Source organism: Apteryx mantelli, chromosome Z, assembly GCF_036417845.1.
Source record: "Apteryx mantelli isolate bAptMan1 chromosome Z, bAptMan1.hap1, whole genome shotgun sequence".
Taxonomy (NCBI): Eukaryota; Metazoa; Chordata; class Aves; order Apterygiformes; family Apterygidae; genus Apteryx; species Apteryx mantelli.
The window spans coordinates 22316753-22341513 of NC_090020.1; the positions used below are offsets into that span (position 1 = coordinate 22316753).

The window sequence follows — 24761 nt, forward strand, 5'->3', positions numbered from 1 at the left end:
TCACTCACACATGCCAAGGGAGCTTGTCAATGTCATTATGAGGCCACTCTCATTTATCTTGGAAAGGTCATGGTGACTGGGAGAAGTTCCTGAGGACTGAAGAAAGCTAATGTCACTCCTATCTTCAGAAGGGCAAGAAGGAGGACCTAAGGGAACCACAGGACAGCCTCACCTTGATCTCTGGGAAGGTGATGGAGCAAATGATCCTGGAAACCTTTTCCAAACATATGAAGAACAAGAAGATGATGGGGAGAAGTCAGCATGTGTTTATGAAGAGGAAATCTTGCTGGACCAACCTGATAGTCTCCTGAGATTAGATGACTAGCTCAGAAGATAAGAGGAGAGCAGTGGATGCTGTTTATCTTGATCATCTCGCTTGTTTATCTTGAGCAAGGTTTTTGACACTGTCTCACATAACATTCTCATAGCCAAACTGATGAAGTATGGACTACATGAGTGGACAGTTGAGTTGGACTGACTGCCAAGCTCAAAAGGTTGTGATCAGCAGCAAAAAGTCCAGCTGGAGGCCAGTCACTGGTCATGTACCTCAGAGGTTGATACTGCGTCCAACAGTGCTAACATCTTCATTAATGACTTTGACAATGGGACAGAGCGCACCAAGTTTGAAGGTGGTAAAAACACCTTCAAAAATGGTTGACACACTGGTGGATGTGCTGGCTTTCAGAGGGACCTTGACAGGCTGGAGAAATGTGCAGACAGGAACCTCATGGAGCTAATAAAAGGAAGTGCAAAGTCCTGCACCTGGAGAGAAAAAACTCTATATACCAGGATAGCCTGGGGGCCAGTCAGCAGAAAAGCCCCTGGGGGTCCTGGTGAACAATAAGTTGACCACGAGCCAGCAACATGTCCCTAAGGCAAAGTAGTCCAATAACTTCCTGGACTCCATGAGGGAAAGTGTTGCCAGCAGGTCGAGAGAGGTGATCCTTCCCCTGTATTCATCACATCTGGAGTGCTGGGCTCCTCAGTACAAGACACACATGGACATACTGGAGCAAATACAGCAGAAGAGCCACAAAGATATAAAGGGGTTGGAGCATCTGACATGCAAGGAGAGGCTGAAAGAACTGGGACTGATTAGCCTGGAGAAGAGACGGCTCAAGGGGATCTTATCCATGTGTATAAATATCTGATGGGGGGACAGTAAAGAATATGAAGCCAGATTCTTTTGCCCAGTGAAACAATGAGACGCAGTGGGCACAAACTGAAATATAGGAAATTTGTCTAAAAAAAGAATTTTTTTTCATGTGACGGGGGTCAACACTGGAAAAGGTTGACCAGAAAGGTTGGAGAGCTTCCATCTATGGAGACATTCAAAACCCCACTGGACACAGACCTGGCAATCTGCTCTAGCTGACAGTGTTTTCAGTAGGGGAGTTAGGATAGACAAGCTCTAGAGGTCCCTGTCTATTTCTCTCAGTCTTAACAGTATCAATTCACCCCTGCTTCTACCCTGTCCTTTCCTGTCCTCAACTCTTCTGACATGACTGAGCTGGAATTAACCCACATTACATGAATACATAATCATTCCAGTCAAACTCTCTCCCTCTACTCATTTACACATGCACACAGAGATACACACACGTGCTCATACATATTTTTTGGTCTATAGTGCTTACACATCCACTTGACCTTTGGCAGTCACCTACTCTTGCAACCTGGGCATCAGATACAATACTCTCTGAATTGCCAAATCTTGTTGATGTTTCTACAGTATATCCAAAATTAGCAGCCTCGATCTCCTGCTTACACTTAACAGTTGCTTTTATACTGGAAAAAGAAAGACCAGTATTTCTCTTTTACATTCAGCTATTGAGAACATGCACTTTGGCAATTAGGGGCACTCAGACAACACATGCTATGAACATGTGCACTCTAATCATATTAGCACTCATTATGAAAACCTTTGCAAAAGTGAAAAGTTAACAAATTTCAATACATTTATAATAGAGATTGGCTCTAAATTTTTCATCAGGCTCTGATCTTTTAGCAAACCAAACAACTGGGGGAAGAAGAGGCTGTTTGAGGTTTTTTATATTGATGCCTTTTTCACCACCTACTTTAATCTTTATACTTGCACTACTATGTAGAATAGTAAAGGCAACTAATGAGTTAAAAAATGCTAGACTGCATGAGAACAGATCTGTGTTTTGGGCTTTCAGCATGATAGCCAAGTATGGATCTTACTATCGCTTACATCACATAATTCATTCTTGCTAGTCCCAATCAGACCTACTTTTCTGCATGCCCCATGTCACCTCATCTCTCTTTTTCTACCTTTGATCTAACTTTGACTACTAAATAACTAACTTTCCGAAAACACTTTAAAATCAATCATGGGGTTTATCAAGAATAATTCTTCAGCACAACAAGTATCTTTCTTTCGAACCTACAGATGAAAAAGCTTTTGTCTACAAAAGTATTGCCTACTCAGTGCAAGGTTTATGTATGATGCAAATGAAGAATACTTAAGAATCTTTGTTTAGAAGCCCCTTTGCACTTCAAGCACAGCTGTTTTTGTAATGCTCCTCTTAAAACAGACGTGCAAAGTCATATGAGATAATGCTTATTTGTTTCTCTTTGTCAGCCCAGGGCATGTACTAAATTTTGGCAAACTGATTTTTTTCTGCTATTGGCAGAAATGCAGAGGCCAACAAAACCACAGGCAGCCTAAAACACTGCTGACCGCTAGGAAATCCATTTGTTTTCCTTATCAGAAGAGAATTCAGAATTTGGAGCACATCCTCAGAGGAGGAAGTAACAGCTCAACAAGCGTAACAGAGGAATGTAAGAACTAAAACAGTTGTTTCTCAGCGGCCTATTTAGTATAATGTGCGAACAGTAACTAGTAAGAGATATTCTAGAGACAACAAGAATTCCCACAATGGAAATACATCCCAAATCCTTATAAGTCAATGACTAGCTTGTGCCTGCGTGTGATTATTTACTTTAATAATTTTTTTAAAAAGTATCTTTGTGTTCCACAAACTGCATTCCTGTTACAATGATTTTTTTTATATTTTTCTTTATACTTCTGTCAGCAATACTGCATAAACAATGTTAATGTATTGATTTCCTCTAAAGTGAGCTTTTCCTCCCTTGCTTTACATACCACAGATAAATTAATATGCAGGAAAAAAAAATCAAACTAACAAAAAAACTCCATGTGCACATTTATAAAATGAAAGATCCCAATTTAAATCATAGATTTAAGGTATATTTGTAACCTTCTGTTTTTAAACATACTTTTAAAAATCTACATTCACTCCTTTAAAAAAGTTATGCCCAAAGAAAAGAAAACTGACCTCAAATAATTCTGTTTAAAAAGTTTTTTACAATGCACGACTTCTGAGGAAAACAATGGCAATATAGGGGGGAAAAAAGTTTATGAGCAGGTTGACAACTCAGTTGCAAAATAACAATTAATTTAAGGGATTTACATCAGTATGCATTCAATATGGATATATGTAAAATCTAAAAAATTTTCAACAAAATAATTAAGGATAGAATACACATAACACTAATCTGGATGCTTTATATTTTTTTTCTTCTCAGACCAGAATTTATAACTAATTCTTCTAAATAAACACCTCAAATACAAAACATCTGAAAGCAAAGAGCAGCTGTGGATGTGAAAAGCTTCATATCTGTCAAGAAATTACTCAGTTGTTCTTATATGCTCAAAAGTTATTCTTGTCTTTTCACAAAATACCTTTTCTAAGCAATGCATGGACACAGAGCATTTCTTTCTAACCCCTTTCCTGTCTGACCAATTCAATAAACAACATCATAAATCCCATACTTTTCATTATAATTACCTACACTATGACTTCTGATGTGATGTCCACTGAATAATGAGACCACAGAATGAATCCAGCAGGCAAGAAGTCACTTCCAAGAGAACAGAAGCTCCGCACTAACTGGAAATATTAACATAAAATAAAGATTATTTTAATAGATTTGTTTGAACACAAACTTCTAAAAGTTACACAGTTTTGCATCAAGACTGTTCAAAAACGTTTAGAAAAGTTTCATAAATAATCCCAATACAAGCACTACCCAGTTTCTCATCTTGCAAAGTATAACACCAAACTGATAAAAACATACTCCTTGTGCTGTTACGGCTGATATATAGCTGATATAGAACTGATAGCTACAGCTAGAAACCAAGATTCTGTACTTTTACATTCTGTCTCACTTTAGGGGAGCAAGTAGTCCTGGACTACCACTTCAGTAAGAAATTATGCTCTATACAATACACACCTACAGTGAGAAAAACACCATGTTCTAAAAAGGCTGTATTTTAAGTGAATTAGAAAAGGGGATAGATATCATAAGCATTTGTATGATAATCAAAGCAAGCACACAACTATCAACAGCATCTGCCAACTTGTAGATCCAGCAATAGTTTTAATCTGTGACTTTTCTGGAATGCTCTGTAGTCGACTTAAGAATTACAGCCTAAAAATAACAGATACAAAGCTGAAAATACACCTTAAGGGAAAAAATACTGGATGGAAATGCAACAACTAACTTATCTTTCAATTACTTTTAAGAAGCTTTTTATGTGAAGAGCTATTGTCAGGCTAGAATTATAATTACAGTTTTTGTAGTTCTTCAATTTAACAAAACTGGTATGTGGCTAACCAGTTAATACAAGCACCAGCATATTTTTGCCATGACAAAACCCTGAGTACCTAGCATTGCAAATGTTTATACAGCGGATAGATGTTAAGAGACACCTGGGCACTACACAGCTATAAAGTGGCCGTTGACAGGACAACTGAGGTAGGCAAGACATTCCAAACTGAATTTTTATATAGATAGATAACTACCCTGCGAGATATTCCTGTAAAAAAAGCATCTACAGCATTCATGAAAAATGCTACCCCTGCTTGGCCTGGGACATGGCTTGATATCAATACATTTGCTTTATATCCTTATTTATCGCAAATACAAGAAAGTCTCACCAAGTAATGCCGACCAAAGAGCCCTCCTCGGTAGATGGTGTAAGTTATTTATGTACATTCTGATTCTCAGTCCAAATGGTATGAAAACTTCCTAGTTTCATTTCAGTAGCTATTGAAGATCGAAAATGAAGGTCTGAAACTAAGACCAGAGATCAACGGCTGCAGGTGTTTCCTTCTGAAACCGCGTGCACACACAGCACAACGCCCAAGCACCTTTTCCACCACCACCCCAAAACCAACGGACACCCTCCCTGCCACATAGCATAAAGAGCAGTATTGCGGAGCTTCGCGGAAAAGGACAAGGGGATTTATTTATTTCGCAGTTAAGGACATACTCATGAAGTCGACTATGAGCTTCCCTCCCCCAACTCTTTACACAGAAAGTAGTATTTCCGAAATTACGTGTAACGCGGGCGAAGCAGAGGCCCGAGGGCAGCGACAGGGACGCGCCCTCGGGCAGAGCCCGCTGCAGCCCGGAGCTCCTCGCCAACGGCCGGCGCAGGGCGCCCCGCGGCCCCCGAGCGGAGCCGCCGGCCGAGAGCCTCCCGCACGGGCCCCGCCAGGGGCACGGGCCGCCCCGAGCTGCGCAAGCCGGGAGGCCGCCACCAGGGCCCCTGCGCCCGCCGCTTCCCAGCGGGGGCCGCCCGCTCCCCCCGGGCGCTCGGGGGCCGCGCAGCCCCCGCCCCCGCGCCGCGCCGCGCCCCCGCCGGGCCACGAGGCGGAACCAACCGTTGGCGAGACCCGGGGGAGAAGGGCGGTGCCGCGGTCACGCGCCCCTCTCTCCCCCGGTCTCCATAGCAACCGCGGGGGCCGCCGCCGCCGCCGCTGCTCCCTCGTGCGCGCCCACGCCGCCGCCGCGAGCCGGGGGCGCCACCCGCCGGAGCCGCGCATGCGCGCTGAGGGCACGCCGGCCCGGTGGGGGCGGGGCCGGTCGGGAAGGAAAGGAAAGGAAGGGTCCGCGGTGCGGTTTGGGGGGGGGGTTAGGCCCCGCCGGCCGTTGGCGTCGTCGGCAGTTGGCAGCCGGGGCAGGACGGCGGGGTCCGCTTGGGAAAGCGACTTTTTGCCCTGTAGCGTCAGCGTTATCCCCGCGGGGTGGGTTTAACGTTTCTGCACCTCACCTTCCCTGTGCGCACAGAAAGAGGTCGTGTTGCAGTAACCTTCTCTCCCTAGCTACAGGCCTGAAAAGAGCGTGTAACCCTTACCTTCTGGGTTCATTATTGTAGCAGTTCTTGGTTAAAGCTGTAGAAGAGTATTACATGCACACATTACAGGGCCGTTCCTGCTTATCTGTTGCCAGCACGTTCTAAGGTGGCCCCGGTGTGGTTGTCACTAGGTGTCGGTCTGCAGGGAGCTCGGTGTGGCACGGCCATGGGGTGTGTTCAAATGCAGTGCAGCACACGAGTGTGCCGTGTGCCTTCTTGGCCTCCTCTCGGCTGCAGTAAATCTGGATCCCACAGTGCTGATTTTCAGAATTTGCTGCTTTCCTCCGAAGCAGTAATAGCTCAGGAACGCAACTGGTAGTGAAAGCTTGTATTTCTCAGTGGGCAGGGAAGTGCGATGTATGCAACAGAACCGATGATTAAACCACTTTTCGTGCTGCCACTTTTCTGGCAACCTGTATAGGAGTACTAGATATAGAAAGGAGAGGAGTGGAGAGGAGGAAAACTGAAAAGACATATTCCTTTCAGATTCTACTGTTTACTTAATCTTCTTTTGAATGTGAATTCATTTTTATCCAGTTAAAGCTGAGTAGAATGCTGAAAGATGTACTCAAGCCCAAACAAAGCAAAATCAAGAAAAGTCCTCTCCTTCATCTCCTTAGAGTCCCTTTGTGATTTTCTATCAAAATAGAAGCACTGCAGATGAGGTCAATGCCTCAGTCTCCAGATGCAGCTCACAGAAGTCCCTTATACGGCTGTGGAAGCAAATTTTTGTTTTTAAAAGTTAATTCTGTCCAGAGAGGGATTAGCAGTGGCTAATCGCCACAGGCAGCTTGTAATGGACAGCAGTTTCAGCATTCCCAGCTGGGAATCATGCCTTGAGCACCCAGAGCTGATGCACATACATGATCTCTTGGCTACCTAGAGGTATCTCCATCTGTTTGAGTGGCATGGTTCCCATTCTAAATTGATGGACTCTTGCCCTGGAGCATTTTTCCTACACAATAATAAATTAAATGGGAAGCCTGAAGAAAAGTGCAGTGATCAGCTCTGATACAGAAAACTCTTCTTTAGCACTAAAACATGCTTCCTAAAATTTCATCATAATGATTATTCTGAAAAGCAAGTACCCAAAATGTAAAGTCAGCTTAGAGTTCAGGTAGATTTCAAGCTTTCATCGAGATTATTTTGCCTTTGCCCTGATTTTTTCAGTGCCTGTGGTCTTTTATTGTTTAGGGTAATTATTAACATTTCAAACTAAAATTGCTCTGACTTGTGAATATTTATTCCTGGAGGAACTAGGAGTTGTCTGTAAAGAGAATGAAATATATTTCAAGTAAACCTAGGGATGCCTCAAATAACAAATTATGCATATCCCTAAGAACAGGTAACACTGAAAATAGACTGTTTCATTGGACTATTAAAAAACATGGACAAAGAATTACTGGAAAGGTAACAAAAAGCCAGCTTCTGCCTCTATTCCATGACATATTTCACATACCAATTTCTGTTTATATGTGTAAGTCATAATAGATGGTTTGTGAAAACTTTCCACTGGCATGAAGAATAAACATAGATTAAAAAAAAAAAAAAAAAGGAGAGGAAAGGAAAACAGGGAGCTAGAAAATAAAATGGAAAGGTGAATAAGAGGGAGAGTATGATAGGAGGAAGATTTTTATAGAATGAAAAAGAATCAGACAAGTCAATAATGTCATTTCCTACTCAATACCAGATATTTGCAGATCTGTAATGGTGCTCTGATAATGGCCTTTATGTAGTCACTAAATCAGTAGTCTCTTCAGATAGCTTGTGTTTTTTCTACTCATGAATTTGCAGAGAGAAAACAGGTTTTGGAGCAAAGGCAGTAGTCTATTCTGGCTCAGTTATCAGCAGAAAACTTCCTGTTTGTTAATATTTCTTTTGCGGAAGTACAGTGCTGGAAGAAAAGTGGGAAACTATGTGCTTGACTTCCCAACTGAACTCGTAAAGGCTCTAAATATGGAAATTACCTGACACTTTTACTGAAATCCAAATAGATTTGATCTGGGATTCTCTGATAGACAATGATAAGTCTTTATGGTGAAGTCCATTCTAAAGGAGAAAACATACCTAGGACAAGTATTGACTTTGTCTTGTATAAAGTCCAGCATGGGTGTATTATGCAAAGACTATTAAAAGTCTGCAAAATTAGAAAAATATCCAAATTCTTCAGTGCTGAATATTGCAAAATAGTATGGAATGCCTCTTGGAGTTTCTGATGTCCATGTTGTGTTGTTGTTGCTGTTTATAAATTACCACATGAGCCACCAGCTGTCATCATAAAAATTTTATTGGCACTCTGTAAATATTAAATCAGCATGCTAAAATCAAGCCATGTGCAGTAACAGCTGATGCTCTGTTATGGAGATCACATGCAAGAGAGTGATATGCACTATGACTCCCATGATTCTTACTGCTTACAAGTCCCTTGCTTCATGAGATTGTGTTCCAGGATTCATTTCGTGCCCTGTTGATCCCCTTGATCAATGTGCTGTCTGCACATAGATATCACCTGGGGGTAGAAATCAGCCTTCTCAAGAGTACTTTCCATATCTTCCTGGATCTTTCTAAATTGTGAAGTTTGTTATTGCCACTTATTTTTTTGCAGCACCACTTTGCTGCTCGCTTCCTTGCAAACCTTGCCAATGTATACAGGAGACACTTGTTAACTTTAGAATATGAGCCAAATTCTTTGCATCAGAAAGCTCCTGTTTCTGATATATGAGGGAGGCCTTCATTAATGACATGCCATGCTGAAATGGAACCTATTCTTGTCCTTGCCCAGAAGTTTTGTTAGTCATAACATTTAGGTGAACTGGGGATAGATGGTAAGGTAAATGAAAATACCTCTGGGATTCCCTCTTCTGTCTCTCTCTGATAGTAATGGTCAAGGAAATGGCAGGCAAGATGCTTTTTCTGATCCATCTGCCTTTGTGGTGGGTGTGGTGAAATCTGCTTGTACCCAAGCCTAGGTGGGTTACATAGAGCAGGCTGTGCTAGACCAGTCAGTATCCTAATTTAGGGAGTTAGTTTTCATCCAAGGTTCAAGACACCTCAAGGACGTGATGAGTTGCTCTCAGATAAGGTCCAGCTGAAGATATCTTAGCAATAACTCTTCTAACTTCTCTCTTCTAACCAGGGTTACTGTTTGAGGTCTAGGCAGTGCAACAGAATATTTGAATGTCTCCATGTCTCTTACAGTGCAAATTTGAACAACTTCAGCGAGCAGTTAAGCTAAGATACTGCATTGTGAAGAAAGGCAGCCAAGGTGCATAGATACTCTGTTTAAGCTCCCTGACTATGGGCAGCAACCACCAACAGAGCATCAGACTAAATGAGTGGGTATAGTAATACCCTAAACGAGCAAAACAAAAATTCCTGAGAAGAGTGCTCAGAGAAGCATAAGGCTGGCTCAGACTTTGTTTAGATCCATTTTAGTTTTTGTCACTGGCTTAGATTGTTGGCTGGGAGGTTTCTTACTGTGTGAAGCATCTACCACAGAAAAAAAAAGAATCAAAGGGAGACAGCAAGAGATACTGTTCTAGATGAAGTGCATTTTGCTGGTGCCGTGGAACTCAGAGTACTGTGGACAGGATGATTTTGTTTTCAGGGTGAAGAATTAATATTTGTTCAGTATTCCTGCATTGGGCCAGCTACAGAGTTTTCTCATCCCCATTCTTTCTTTTCCAAACAGAGGGAGTGGTAGCAGCTGTCAGGGTGGGCTTTAAAGGGAGGTGAATTTGGTGACTGCTGGTCATAGCAAGGAGTTAGGTTTGGTAAAACAGCAAATGTAAAATATTTATAATCCACTAGCAATAAGTATTTCCTGTTACCACCGGCAAAGTGCCAAATAACAGGCCTGCTGATGGAGGACCTAAGGGAGCTTCAGCTCCACACCTCTTCATACATATTGCCTAGCATAGCGTACGCTCCCTGCCCCACATGATGTGATTATGCAGCTGTACAGATTGGCAGGGGGCTTCTCCCCATGTATAGAATTTAATTCTCTTACTGTTGCAGTGAGAAGCTAGAACATTAAGGAGAAAGTACAGCAAGAGGTTTCATCACCTGTCAGTAAAACAGACTAAAGCTTGTTAGCTGGCAGCCGTGAGGCTAGCTGTGATTATTTCATGAGAGGGGTGGACAAAGTACCAAGTACAGCAGAAAGTACCAGTGCAACGTAAGAAATTTTTCCCTCAAGTGTATGTCTGGATGGAATTCAGTGCGCTATCATCTAGTGTTTGATATAGTTACAGACATTAAACCAGCCTCATAAAATACTTAAGAGAATAGTCTGTATTGAAGATAGTTTCCTTAGGCAGTTCAAATAAACAGCACTTCTCCTCAATTATTTTCAAGGTAAAGCACAGAAACTACCCACATCCATTCAGAAGACATCTAAAGGGTCAAATAAGCAAACCCCTACTGGCACTGAGCTGAATTTTCAGAGAACTCTGTAAGTATAAGCTGGTCTTGTTCTGTAAAATAAGTGTTCATAAAGAGTGGTCTGAAATACTGAGAGATCATATTAACACCACTTCCTTTGTAAATACAGTTACACAGGAAAAGCTTTCACTAAGAAAATGTACAGCCTCTGAATAAACACAGCCAAGCTAAAATCGTGCAGGTTTGCTGTTATAATGGCATTATTATTGAAGGTATCCACATAGTGGCACAGATATACCTCTCACCTTTCTGACCTTCATCACTATACTAGTAGAGGCCATCATAGTTGTTCTGAAAGGGCAAAATTCTGTTAGCATCTGGACACAACTTGTTCCTAATAAGGAATTTTTTAAGACTGAAAAATCTGATCCAATTAACACATTCTTGATTTTGCAGAATACAGTGCTAATTACACGCAAGGAATCATTGCTGGGTTAATTAAACATTCATTCAAAAACCTACAGCACTAATCTAATTAGCAATTACTACAGCTGTCATTACCTCTTTTCACCTACTTTTAAGCTATGCAAATTCACACTAAGAGTCTAGCCCTGCAGACTACTTACATGAATAGCTTTCTTTGACTACAATAATGCTTCAACACACAGAAAGAACTTTAAAAATTAGGCTGAATACTTTACAGCAGAAAATATAACTTCAGTTCTGCCATCCTAATATGAAAAAGTCACAATTTACGAGTCAGTCACTTCAAACAACAAAAATATGAAACCTAAAATATGAAAACCTAAAGCTAACAGATTTCAAAAATATGAAACCTAAAGAAGATTGTTCTTTTTAATTGTTTTATGACCTTAGAAAATCTATTGGGAGCTTAGATCATACTGTCAAGAGGTTCTCTACAAGTATAAAGTCTAAAATGTACTTGCATCAAAAAAACATGAAAAGATTCTTATATATTCACATCAGCTGTTAAAACACCAGTTGTTAGAACTCCCAGAAGGCCCAGCTTTTTCAGATTATTGACATCATGAGAGGATAAAGTTGGAACCTTGTTGCTTTGTGTGCTTTTCTTCCTTAGGCTTGATTAAAAATGAATACTAATAAGCACACACAATAATTCAGAAAGGCTTGGTAAGGTGCTGAAGTTGAACCTTATCATAGGGCAGGAAGTTCATCCTTAGCTTTTCCACATGTATATAGCATGCTTTAACAAAGCAGCAGCCATTAGGGCTGACTGTGCAACTGGATATTCCCAGTGAAGAGGGATCTCTGCTGAAAAAAGCATTACCTGGAAAGGCTTACTTTGTCATCTGAAACTATGTGGCTACTAACTGATGCTCTTTTGTTTGTTAGAAAACCATTACTTTCTTTGATCATAACAGAAGTAACACCATGCAGTTTCACATGCGATGGCAGGTTTCTGAAGCTAGGTGCAAGCTGATTTCACAAACTAGCATGTTGAGAAAGTTGGTCAGCATTATAAAGCTGAGATGAAAAGTTAAAATAAGTATTTACTAGGTGTAATACTTTCAATACAGGGATGATAAGACCTTAGTCACTTGCTATTTGGAATGACATACACCATGCCATAACGTACAAACAGCCACACACAGTTTACGTATTAGTCCTTCGTGCAAAAGTATACAGAGAAAAGCTTTGCTTAGTTTTGATACCCATTTTTTTATTTAAAAGCAGATTTATATATAATGAAAGGCAGCTATATACTAATCTCCAGCTCTCTTGTTGCAGGTAACCTGCAGAGCAAAAAACTATAGCAGCAGTTGACACTCAGTATCAGAATGTCGTCAGATGCAATTTTCAGCAGACATTAAAAAATGTCCTGCACTCTAAAGCTACAGTGTGCATATTTTTGATAGGATTTTAAAATACTTCTGACCACAATGCAGTCCATGTGCAAATAAATGATTTATTTAACCTGTAAATGCATCGCCTGTATTACCACTGATTTCCAATTCCAGCTACCCAGCAAAGAGCTGTGGATAATTTAACAGCAGGTCCTATATCTGAGAGTTTGGTCATAACACTGGAACAGGTTCCAAGAGGAGTGTAAGGTTAGATATAGAATGAGGTCTAGTTGCTGGAAGCTGATTGCTAGCTGGTATGTCTGGGCTGCAAGACAAATCCAGGGAGAAGCAACCAGAGAGGGCAGAGAAGCCAGCAGCTGGGCTAACAACCACTGGTGCTCTATTGCCTAGGATGAGTCAGGCGTTTCCTAACAAAAAGTTTTCTCTGCTATTCCTATAAAGCTATCCAGTTATAGTCATGCTGATACAGTCCTTTTGCAGATCATCTTTGTCCTGTGGGTGCAATTTAGTTTAGCTGTTGAGAACTTTAGCTTCCTGTCGCTGCCAACATTGATGTTCATCAGACTGAAAAATGTCCTTTGTCTTTCTAAGGTGAATTTAAATAATAATAATAAATCCTCCCATTAATTTCTAGTATTTTTTGTGGAAGTATCACACATACCAATTTTTCAATTTTTTCTCACTGTCTACTAGGTAAAAGTTTCAATAAAAGTACTTTTGCCATCTTTAAATTACATGCAGAGCAAAAGAAAAAAAAGTCTGTAAAAGAAGAGGATTGGTTTCTATGGCAAAATATAATTTGCAACCACCATGTAAGTGTGTAATATGTGAGGTATGTTAGTTTTTGCTGGTAACTGAACTCCAGCTGGGAGCAATCAGAATAAACTTAACCAGTCACAGCTCTATTTCTGCCTCATGTCCTTTTATATTTTGCACTGCCCACTTATTTTCTTGATGTAAAAATAGACCTCTTTTTCCGTTAAGGAGACTAAAGCTCCATCTGTTTTTATCAGCAAAACTATATGGGCAGCCGCTGCATGCAGAGGCAATGTAAACCAGCTAGAGGTGAAGCACTAGGTTTTTGCACAGACTAGTTCTTCAGCTGTTTTTTACTAGCAGCCTGGAACCAGTGAAGGGAAGAGTGGAATTTTTTTTAAGATTTCCCTAGTTTAAGTAAGGACTACATAAGCCTGGTAGTCTCATCTCCATTTCTTTAACAGCTATAAAGAAATGTGATGCATTTCAGGTAAAGTTATGATCAAAGCAGGAAAGCAGTTTAAGTAGAAAATCTGTGTCTTTAATCAGTTGGTGAAACTGTGTGATGAAAAAATTAGTTCTTTGTTTTTTCATTGGCAAATGCTTATGATCGAGCAGTTTAGAGGTGCATTTTAGGAGGTTAGTTGTGCTCATACACATTTGCATGCAAGTCTGACTGTAGTGATCTTATTGCAGGATCTTTAATCTTCTGAATCTCACATTTACATTCTTCCACAATCATGACTTCTTTGACCACTGGGACAGAACTGGTGCAGTTGAGCTCCAAGCGTTTCATGGAGAACTTGGTGGGCAAGCAGTGCGAACAAAAGGTGTAAAGACGATCATCTGGACCAGGGACATGGAAGGAACTACACTTTCCAAAACAAAGATTATTCTGCACCATCACCTTCTCACAGCTCTCATGAGCAACGCCCTGTAACAGAAAGCAGTTTGAAGATCACAATACTAGCACTGATCTGTGAATATAGGTTAGATCTGAATCTTGATCTTCCTGGTACATGAATGATCTCCATGGACTTTGCAAGGAGGCATGAAATCAAAAAAAAGCACCCCAAAACTACTATACATCTACTATATTTTTTATTCTCAGGACATTTCCATTAAAATGTTAATTTTATGTCAAACAAGCAATAAAATTCAAGAGTTTTTAAAAGCAAACTTGAGAGCTCCATTCTTAATCTGTATATTGAACAACAAAGAGAGGTTTTTTACTTTGTCATTTGTACCTTTTACTTGCTGCTTGGAATCTACATTTCTGACATGATTAAGCAGTATTACTCCCTTAGTAGTTCTTAAAACATCATTTTGACCCAACATACTTGTATATTAACCACAAGCCAGACTCACACCTGAAATCTTGAAGATTTATCTTCATGAGGAGTAATAATGTTCTTTGGCAATTTTTTATTTTGTTTTTGATAAGCAAAGTGCAATAGGAATTCTGTAATCTCTCTGTCTGCAAGAAAAACAGTTCCTTGTATCAGGAGAGTCTTATGTCAATTCCCAATCCAGAAAAACTACACTGAAGTTAGCACTTTTATATTGGCGTAACTGCAGCCATCCTGTAGAGAGCTAAGCATATGATATGGCCATAAAAAATGAAATAGTACAAGTTTCTAGGCCACATCTGTATTTACAGATACCTGTTGATAAAGTAAATTAGGTTAGGGATGTGAAAACGTATCGTTCCTGACTGACTGTGGTGACAGAAGCATTGAGAATAGATGCAGCCTTATGAGGAAAGTGGCACTTCTATCTGTACTATTTGCTTATCTGGGCATGACAACAGATATGACAGAATGGCTTCATCTGTGCTTGGGGCACTTTACCAGTTCCCCAACATTCTTGGCACAGAAATAGACCTATCCATCACTCTTCCAATTAATACAATAGATAAGGGATCCTTGCCTAGCTGTAAGAAAACAACCAGCTTCTCCTTGAGTACTTGTTCTGGGACTCACTGTATATATAGATATTTTATGTATAGATACTGTATAGATGTATATTCGCTGTGTAGATAATTACTTACCCCTCCCTGCTAGGTCAAGTTAGGTCGGAGTGTCCTTGGATAAGGAGAATAAATAACTCTGAACACTGAATATGTTGCCTTCCAGCACTTCAATTTAGTAGTTTCTCTCATGAGGTTAAAGCCTCAGAAGGTCGTTTTCAGTCACTAGAGTGTGCATTTCTGAGGTGGTCCTGTGTCTTAGCAAATGAACTAACCTGTATTTCTTTAGTCACAGATTACAGGGAAAGGTCACAGTTACTGATCTTGGACAGCTTTCTTACCTGGGAAAAAGGCAGGCTTCTGCAGGTTTCTTGGTGCATTTCATTGGTCTTGATTGGCAGGACAACCTCTTCAGAAGCAGAATTTTTCTTTAGCATGAAGTGGTCCCAGAATTTCTTGGCATCTTTTCTATACAGAGGTTCAGCTTCTCTCTTGCTGGAAGAGTAGGATGGAGAGAAGTTTTCCACAGGAGAGGTTTCTCTGAGTGCTGTCAAGGTTCCCAGATCTCGATCTGCATGAAGTTCTGCATAGGGAAGGGTGAATCTGGAAGTTTTTTTCTGTCCTTGCTTCACACTCTCAGTTGCTGTCTGTGGAATTGCTACAAATAAGCTTGTTTCTCCCAGGGTTTCTTCAACACCTTTTGGATTTTCTCCCACCAGCTGATGAAAACCCTCGCTTGCAAGCAGATTTTTGCCTGGATAGAAATGGTGCTGAAATGGCCTTCTACTTTTCTTTTGCTGTGGATCTCCATCTGTCTCTGTGGCTCCAAGATGTGAGAGCACTAACAGCTGAAGAAAAAGTAGTGACATGATCCTGTTGAGCATAGCCCTGTAGACCTGCTGCCATTGCAATGAATCTTGTCTGCTAGCTTTATACAGAAGGCTGGCGTCAGCTTATGGCCGATGTTTGTGTGCAGAGAGGAGGGGTGGACTGGAGGGAGACCCTAGCGTGGCTAATTGCATTCATTTACTGTAGATTACAATTATGATAGGGGAGTTTGTGCTAATGAAATTCTGCTTTCAACCTGGGTTATGTGTATTAGAAGTTCCTATCTAAGATCTAGTACCCCAGGATGGGGTGGAGGACAGAGGGAATCAATAGGATGAAATGTTTGGATAAGCTGTCTAGCTGAGGTCTAGGAATTAAGGAAACATTTGGGGTTGTGTATTAGCTTGTTCAGTGTGGTCTTCATTATTTATTTTGACTTTCCATTCCACAAAGCCAAAGACTGTTAATAGAGGTAGTGTTATTTCATCACAACCAGAAAAAACAAGCTGATTAAAGTTCCATAAAGCCTGAAGATAGTTCTGGGGATGTCAAATCAGCCCATATTTTCAAAAGTAGCTTCTAAGTTAGGTCTTTCAGATTTTGGGTGTAACTCAAGCACTCTGGCAGCATCACTGCAAACCAGCAGATTTGTGCTCACACACCCAGATGAATCTTGCAGAGAACACCAGCCCTAGCTTCAGGAGGTTTGCAGCTGCTGGAGTGCAGAAGTATCACTAGCCTAGAATAAAAGTTCCCAAGGTGAAGAAACTCAGTATCCCAGATTCTCAAAAATTAACACTCTCACTTCCTCTTTGGGCACCAGAGTTACTACAGACATCATGGAAAGTTGGTAAACAAAATGAGGATTTAAGCAAAATATGTTAGAACTCGCATAATTCATGGTTCTAGACTTGAATGTCTCAACAGAAATATCCAAAGACTACTAGACCCTGAATTGGGTCTAGTAGTTATGCAAAGTTATGTTATGCAGTGTGTGAGGAAAAAAAAAATTGATAAAAGAGGATGAACTCTGCTGGAGTGTTGGTAGACTTAAGTTTGTAGACAGTCTATTCCTTAGTGTTAAAAACCTAGCTATCTGTACTAAATGTATGGCATTATTTGTTTTTCACTCTGGGGAATTAGTCTATTGCCTCATAATTGAAGTAAACTAATTGCACATCAAAATTCTTGTGGGGCACTGACTTACAACTTTGGTGCAAAGTTAGTGGAGTCTTAGAGCTTGTCCTTATCTTGAGGCTGTCCCAGGTTCATTCTAAAACAGAAGTGCATGAAGCTCCAACAAGGATGGGATTCACACACCAACGTTTGAGTGTATTTGTGCTTTCACCGCAGTGGGGTGATCATGTTAAGGAAAGCACAGCTGTCAGGCACTAACTTAATTGCTCTGTAACTTGGACTCAGAGCAATTTAATTCTTCTCCTGGTTTGATGCCTTCCTGAAGTCTCAAGTGTGTCCTGAGAGGACTTCCACAACTATCAGGAAAGAAATCATAGAAAAGCTTGGCATCTGCAGCAAGATCAGCTGTGAGGTGTGCCTCTAAAAGTCCTTGTATCATATTTACACAAGCATTAGGGTGGAGCAGCAATGAGTCAAGACAATTAAGTTGAGTGTAGATAAGATTAAGTAGCCTAAAAGTGCAATTTGAATGCTCACATCCTATCTTCATTGGCCAGGAAGCTTAACTGAAGCAGTGGACCTTTGGATGTAAAATTTCTTTTATATACTGCAGGTTAAAAGTAGTTATTCAAAATTATTCAGCAGAAATAAGACCATTACCTTCAGACTTTTCCTCCCTTTATCCCTCATGATTTTAGCTGCTCCAATAGTTACAAGACTGGGACAAAACTCAGACAGACATACTGACGTGTAAGGGTCTAACGCATTTGTCAGTCTTTCATTTGAAGCAATATATATTTTTGCAGCTCTTTTCTTCAAATTTTTAAAACATAAAGGTAATTAAAACAATTTAAAGAGTCCTTCCGTGTTACAGCAATAAGCCAGAGGTGTTCTTTTTGTTTGTTTTTAGCCACTTAAGCTGTTTTTCACTTCCTTTGCCAGGTCTTGACTAAGTCTAATGCCTTGGTGCACTAACTGCTTAAAACCTCCAGCTTTGGTCTTGATCCTGTAATATCTACATATAACTTTATCTATATAAGCAAAATTTCTTTAAGTCACTGACATGCATATTTACAGGATTGAAAACTAAGTTCCTGGAAAGCCCAGTTTACCTCCCTTCAAAGACAATTGAAAAAATCCCACCACATTCAATGTAACAGAGAACAGGCTTATAGGTCTTAGTTATATTTTGCCCTGGTCTGCCCTGAAAGAAAAAACAAACATCTAGGTGTGGAGGTGTATTCTGCCCTTCTTATCTGATGTGGTTGAGGTGTGGGTTGGTGCTCAGATAGCACCTTAGTTTCTGTTGAGAGCTTTTCTTCTTTATAGCAGGAACGTGCGAAAAATCATTTTACTATATGTTTTCAAAGGGTTTTTGCAACTGTTCACAAAGAATGTATCAGGTTCTAAGTAGCAAATACAATGCAAAGAATTTAAGGACATCTCTGCCAATCCACAGATAAAAAGTAAGAAAATCTTATGGCTGGAATAATTAGGATGTATCTAAACACAACACTTATATCTAAGTTGAACTAGTCTGGGTTACCACTGCAGTGAAAACATTAACAAGGAATATAAAAAGCTGAAAATGGCATGCATATATAGATACTAAGCTACTAGTGCTGTATTTGTCTATAACTTGGCACCAAATATGGCATCAAAAAAATGATGTTTGAGATCAGGGTTCATTTATGGTTGGTACTGTTCTGTACTGTAACATATAGCAAATAACAAGGCCTACCTTAGATGCCTTCAGATATAAAAGCACAAAATATTTGCAAAAGGGTATGAAAGAAGGCTGAAGCAAAGCAGTGTGAGCAAGATCATTCTGCAACCCAAAGGCAAAGAACAGAATGCTTTTTTTCTTGTATGGTTTTAGTGAGATCTGCTGGGAGCCAGAAACAGCATGCCAGCTCTGGTCCTGCCAGGTCAGTCTAGTACTATTCCTTCATGCCTACAATAGTAAGCTGTGGCTGCTTTCCAAGAGACAAAACAATGGAAAGAAGTGGGACCTGGTACATCTGGGCACAGTTTGGCTGATATTATCACACAGCCTAAATCTGTTTTGGAGTCCACTGTAGATATAACCGTGCACAGGTCATGGGATCTATCCTCAGCCTCTCAGTTCAACCAGGAGTCTACCTGCTTATGGCAAAACATCCCAGCTCTGAAAGCTGCTTTGTAGAATTGTTTTGGAAGTAAAAATAATAATAAATATTTGTAAGCTTCTTTGTGGTGAGATCAACTGCATAGGCTAGTAATTGTCAACATAGATTGGACTGGGCACATTATCATTACATTCCACATACAGCTAATATCAGATTTCTACAAACTGCCATGCTGTATCTTTATAAAAACTTGTTTTCCTGTGTTATTACCCTTTCATATAAGCAAAGCACATGTTTTCACTGCATTTTGTTGTTTAATTTTGTGGCTATATCCCGTGGTCTCTTTCATGCAGGCTTTGATTTGCCTTCATAATAGCAATTTATTTGGGGCATTCCACTTTCACTAGAAGTAGTCACCATGAATGTTTGCCAATCTTTGTAAAACACTGTCAGGTGTTGGCAAGTGTTATGCAAATACAAAGTCATTTTATTCATTTATTTCAGAGCCGCAGTTTCAGTCATCCTGGACAGAAACTGAGTAATTAGTTATACTGCCAGTTGATGCCTAAAAATAATTCTTACACAGTGCTTGAATTACTTGCCTTCTGTTGAGCTAAATACTCTCATCATGGCATGACTGATGATTAAATGATTAAAATGAATTTTATATATCACAGCCCATTTCAATATTCTGTCATTTTAGAAATGACATTCTATGTAGACAGACTTGTATCCAGTTATATCTTTTACAGAACCCATATAAAGAACTCAGAACTAATGAATTAGCACTATGCAGTTTATTCTCCAATTATTACACATTTCAAAGAAAGCCATCTGGGGTCTTTGTTTTATTGGATTATGGGAAAAAAGATCACATACTGGCCTCATGGGGAGGTTAAAATAATGAAAAGGCTTTTACAAGGTATGACATGAAAGAACAGGCAGTAAATCTGGTTAGTTTTGTGTCTTCAATCATCTTAGTTACTGTACATTACCAATTCTCCCCTTTTCTATTCAGTTTCAAATCCTCTGTTGCGTTTTTTTTTTTCCTCTCTCTCTCATTTATAGCTTTCTATTCACATTTCTCTATTTCTTTTTTCTGCGCTGTAGCAACAGGACTGGCTCAAAGTTTCAAACTGCTGCTAAAATTTAGATGCTCACATTTGAAAATGCTCACTTTTGTGTCCAGCAGAGCTAGGATAATTTACCTTTCATATCTGTTGACTCCTTGTTCTCACAGCACTTGACAGTAAGTAGATGGAACAATCTGTATGGGTATAAGTACACATGATACAAGGGATGATTTTCTCTGTACTGTAGGTCTCAGGCAGGTAGATTTTGGACAGGTGCCCACCTGAAGCATCTCCTGAATAGTACTGGCACATATATACCATCTAGTTGAGAGCATACCTGGTTTCAAACCCAGCCTGGGGAAGTTGTGTTTAGTACCTGCTTGATTGCTTCAGCCTGTAAAGCAATGGGACAGTGAGCCAAGGGAGAAGGAGTTTGGACATACAGAAAAATTTCAGTTTCCAGGAGAGACTGGAGACTTAACAATACTTCTTAGATTGAGAGAGGAATGGTGATTCATCATCAAAGAGCAACAGCAAAAAAATGTTTCTAGCATAAGCCAAGAAAGAAGATGCAGATAAGGTTTCTCACTCTTTTATTAAAGTACAAATTTATTAGAACATCTAAAAATTTTGTCTGTACACAGAATAATTTCCTTCTGCCTATTGTGCTTATATGTGGTACTTCAGATATCAGATTCCTATTCATTAGGATAGTTTGGACTTCTGACTGAAAGAATATATTATCTTTGTATTAGATAAAACAACAAACCCGAATGTGTTCTCATCTTCTCACCGTATACTGGTTGTGTACTGATGTACAAAATAGTAGTTAAGTGATGGAAACAAGCGTAAGAGCTCTCCATATTACATGCAGCATAGCTTGCCATAGGGCATAGCAGAACTGAAATCTGCATATCTTCCATGAAAGTGACTGAGCTTACTGAGGAACAATGACTTTTTTTACATTCTTTCTTAAATTAAGAATTATATTTAAATTCAATTATATGGACTGACAACCTCTCTTGAATTCGTTCCCTTGAATATCTACTTGCAGACCTGTAAATTAAAGAGTTTCTAATTCCTTAGATTCACTTCTCAGAATAAACATTTCAGTATTTTCCTCTTAAAAAATGATCTGCTCATGACACAAATGACCCTACTGTAATAATCTGGGAATAGGAATAGACTCATACAGAAGAAGAAACAGATTTCTGAAACTTCATAGAGTAAGCAATAGTTATATTGTGCTTAACTATAAATGCATTTCCACTGTGCCCAGCACTGTGCTTTTTATGACTTAAAAAAAAAAAAAAAAAAAAGCTTTTATACAATTATGGAAGGAAACTGAAGAAACATGTATTCACCAAAATGGTATGGATCAGTTTTGTACTAACACAGATTACATAGTTACACATAGCAGTATATATAATGTTATGAATAGAAAAATTAAGTTAGCACCAGTCTTGTGTTGTAAATAAGGTAGAATCGCATTATTAACTGAATTCTATATATAATACCCTCAAAGCTATTTTTATAATTTTAGAATGTGTACTAAAGAGATATTGAAAACTTCTGATTTTTTTCAGATTAAAACTTGATTTCTATGAAGTTAATAACACATTTATCCACATAAATGCAAACAATTCGTTCTAAGGCTAGTGAAGCTTGGTTTCTTTGTGTTTGGTTGAGTCTGGTGGGCAGTAAGATAAAATTTTCAGCTGCAGCTTTCCTCACAGTTGAATTCAGAAGGTCTCCCCCCTACAAGTTCTCTACAGAAAAAGAGCACAAAAAATCAGGTCAAAATATTTTTCTTTGGGGGAAGTGCTCCTGTGGCTAGTTATTTATTAATTTCTTTTTTTCAAAACAATTGCCTTTGAGTCATCTACTCTTGTCAAGTTTGGTTGAAATTGGTCAGCATATTTAAAAGATATTTGACAGGGAGAGGTGGTTAAAAGAGACTTGCACACAAACATCTTGATCCCATTAGCCTGCCTTCTAAAGAAAGCTAACAGTTGGGTTCTTTATACAGAACTATTGTATCTTCATTTATTCTGTTGCCTATAAAAGACATATGAATTGTTCTGGTATACTAAATCCTTTGTTTATCCAAAAGCATGACATCCATGGGTGAACACAAATATTCAGCGTGCTCCCTGCTCTTCCTTTCAGCCTCTCAAGACTCCTCTGGTGATGCTGATCCTCTCAACACTGCCTTTCCCTTGAGTTTACACAGAGTCTAATTTGAACCATATAAATGACTAGAAAAAGTCACAATAACATCTTGGGATTTTAGAGCTGCTCTTTACTAAACCTCTCAGAGATAGCAACTTCCTATGGCAACAAAAGTTGATTTACTTCTTTTACTTTTGCTTTCCCTGATTTGAATATGTCATATTCTCTGGACCCCAGTGTTCTAAAGAAAGGTGTAAAAATCAATGAAAAAATACTTCATTTTAAAGGGCAGATTAAGGAAAAATTATGAATAAGTGTTTCAAACAGTTCATGTGTATTGAAACACATTTCAGCAGCCTTTCAGGTTAGAAATATCCTTGCACTATCATAAAAGAATTTTAGCTGTGTTATTGTACTATATTAAATCTAAAACTAGTAAGCACATACGATTTGCACAGCTAATGATCTGTTGTGTACTGAAATCCTAATACTTTTCAATTACTTTAAGGTAGTTCAAATGAATTATGGAAAAAGGAAAAGGCTAAAATCCCCCTTCCTCTCACACAAAAAAACCTCCAAGCTCACTGTCATATCTCTCTAGGCATTAGTCCTTTATTAGTTACTAGTCAGGTAACGAACACCATGGCCAAAATTCCCCCTCTCTTAAGTTCTTCATTAAATAATTAGGAGATGTATTTAAATAATCATGATAGGTTTTATCAAGATAGCACCAGTTAACTCAGCAGTTTTAATAAAAAGAAAGCCCTAAAGAAATAGAAGTTTAAGTTTACGTCCACCAAGCTTTCTTAGGCCAATTTTCACTGTAATCTGAGAACACAATAGTAACAGATCCACACACTTTCAAAGCTGGTTCCCAAGTGTGCTTTCTGGAGCCTTATCTTTTTTGCAGTGAAAACTGTCAGAGAGAAATATGAACAAGTCTGGACAGGTTCTCAAGAGGCTACTTGGTCTGGGGAATTCTTGAAACAATTAGCATAGTTATGCTAACAGTGGTTTTCTTCTCGGTCTAGATAAATCCTTACACAAAAGTCTGTGATTTGGCTTAGAAGCTTGGCATAAAGACTATAATTATGAAAAAGAAATACTGTAAATATATATATTTGTATTTGTTGATATTAACAGTAAGGGTGATAAGGTTTTCCCCACAGCATTTCTGCTGTAATACTGCAATGCACTTGTGCTTATCTGCAACAGTCCTTTCACAAAGGCTCTCTCCTTTAAAAAATAAAAATATAAAGGTTGTCCAGCTACTCACATTCATATTCTTCTAACACATGCTGTGGGAAAGGAGGAAGGCTAATACCTGGAATAGTGTCCCTCAGCCTAGAGAGGAGAGGTGATCCTGCTGCAATTGTTCCCTCTCAGGCCTGAGAAATTACTTTGAGGAACCTCAAAAGGAGCAGAGGAACAAACGATGTACAAATGCAACTGATCCAGAGGCTGGCTGAATATAGACACTGATGGGGGCAAGGGACAGAATGAACTGCTGGGCACCAGATGGGAGGGCTGAGAGTTCATATGATATAGGACAAATTCAACTACCACACCAACTGTCACACAACCCATGGGCAGAGGAAGGGTTTGCGACAGGGGAGAGGAGGCTTTTTGGGGGGGGTGGGGGGGGAGCTTGTGACTTGTTTCTTTTTTAAATTTTAAGGATGGCAGTGGTTCCTAAAGTAAAAAAAAAATCTTTTTTTTTTTCTTACAGGTAACTTTATTATAATGTTACCAAATGGTAACAAGACAAATGCATATATCTAAAATGAAGTTATTTTTCCAGCTGTTTTTTCCTGTTAAATGCTGAGTTTTAAGCCTTTCTCAGAACTAAATCTGGATTTTATATTATTATTATTATTAAAAGACCTCAAATCCCTAATGAGGACTTAGATTAATACTTTTCAAAACCCATAGCGGCTTTAGAACAAAATATGTCTCACTATGACATTGGCTTATACACACATATAAATCCTATTGGTGTTAATGTATCATGGAATATCCTATGATAATATTCTGGGATTAAGCTTCTGTATTAATGTTTTGCATAAACCGTCTTTTCACATAGCACTAGATTTACAGAGGTCTCATTATTTAATTTCATTACAAAAATTATAGCACCATCCTGCACTGCTGAAAAACATTGAATGATTTTGATCAGGAATGTCAAACAACATACAGCCTTGTATGAGCAGATCCATTAGGATACGAAGCTTTGGGGGCTGGTCTTGTGCAATTAGAAAGAGAAATATAAGCCCTTGCTCCTGTTGGTACTCTGACACT

At 39.3% G+C, this 24761-nt stretch overlaps 3 protein-coding genes across 9 annotated transcripts in view; all 3 read right to left on the reverse strand.

Moving 5' to 3' along the window:
* Window positions 1-6227, reverse strand: part of ZDHHC21 (zinc finger DHHC-type palmitoyltransferase 21) — a 42873-nt gene extending 36646 nt beyond the window's left edge. The window contains exons 1-3 of one of the 2 annotated variants that reach the window (XM_067315477.1): window positions 6191-6227; window positions 4989-5127; window positions 3841-3938 (exon numbers count right to left, since the gene is read on the reverse strand). The gene's annotated coding sequence lies outside the window, so the exon portion shown is untranslated. Of the gene's footprint in view, window positions 1-3836; window positions 3939-4988; window positions 5128-6190 lie in introns of both variants that reach the window. The other variant, XM_067315476.1, reaches the window with a different exon arrangement.
* Window positions 6228-13816: 7589 nt separating this feature from the next.
* Window positions 13817-16014, reverse strand: CER1 (cerberus 1, DAN family BMP antagonist). Its single transcript, XM_013956654.2, has 2 exons — window positions 15487-16014; window positions 13817-14110 (listed from the first exon to the last, which is right to left on the reverse strand). Exons 1-2 carry the CDS (start codon window positions 16012-16014, stop codon window positions 13817-13819), a joined length of 822 nt encoding a protein of 273 aa, XP_013812108.2.
* A 4853-nt stretch (window positions 16015-20867) lies between these two features.
* FREM1 (FRAS1 related extracellular matrix 1) overlaps window positions 20868-24761 on the reverse strand; it is a 77759-nt gene continuing 73865 nt past the window's right edge. For all 6 annotated transcript variants that reach the window (XR_010886815.1, XR_010886812.1, XR_010886809.1 and 3 more), the window contains one exon: window positions 20868-22060. Coding sequence is in view for 1 of the 6 variants with exons in the window: in XM_067315204.1 (XP_067171305.1) it covers window positions 22050-22060 (11 nt within the window). In the remaining 5 variants the exon portion in view is untranslated. The remainder of the gene's footprint in view (window positions 22061-24761) is intronic.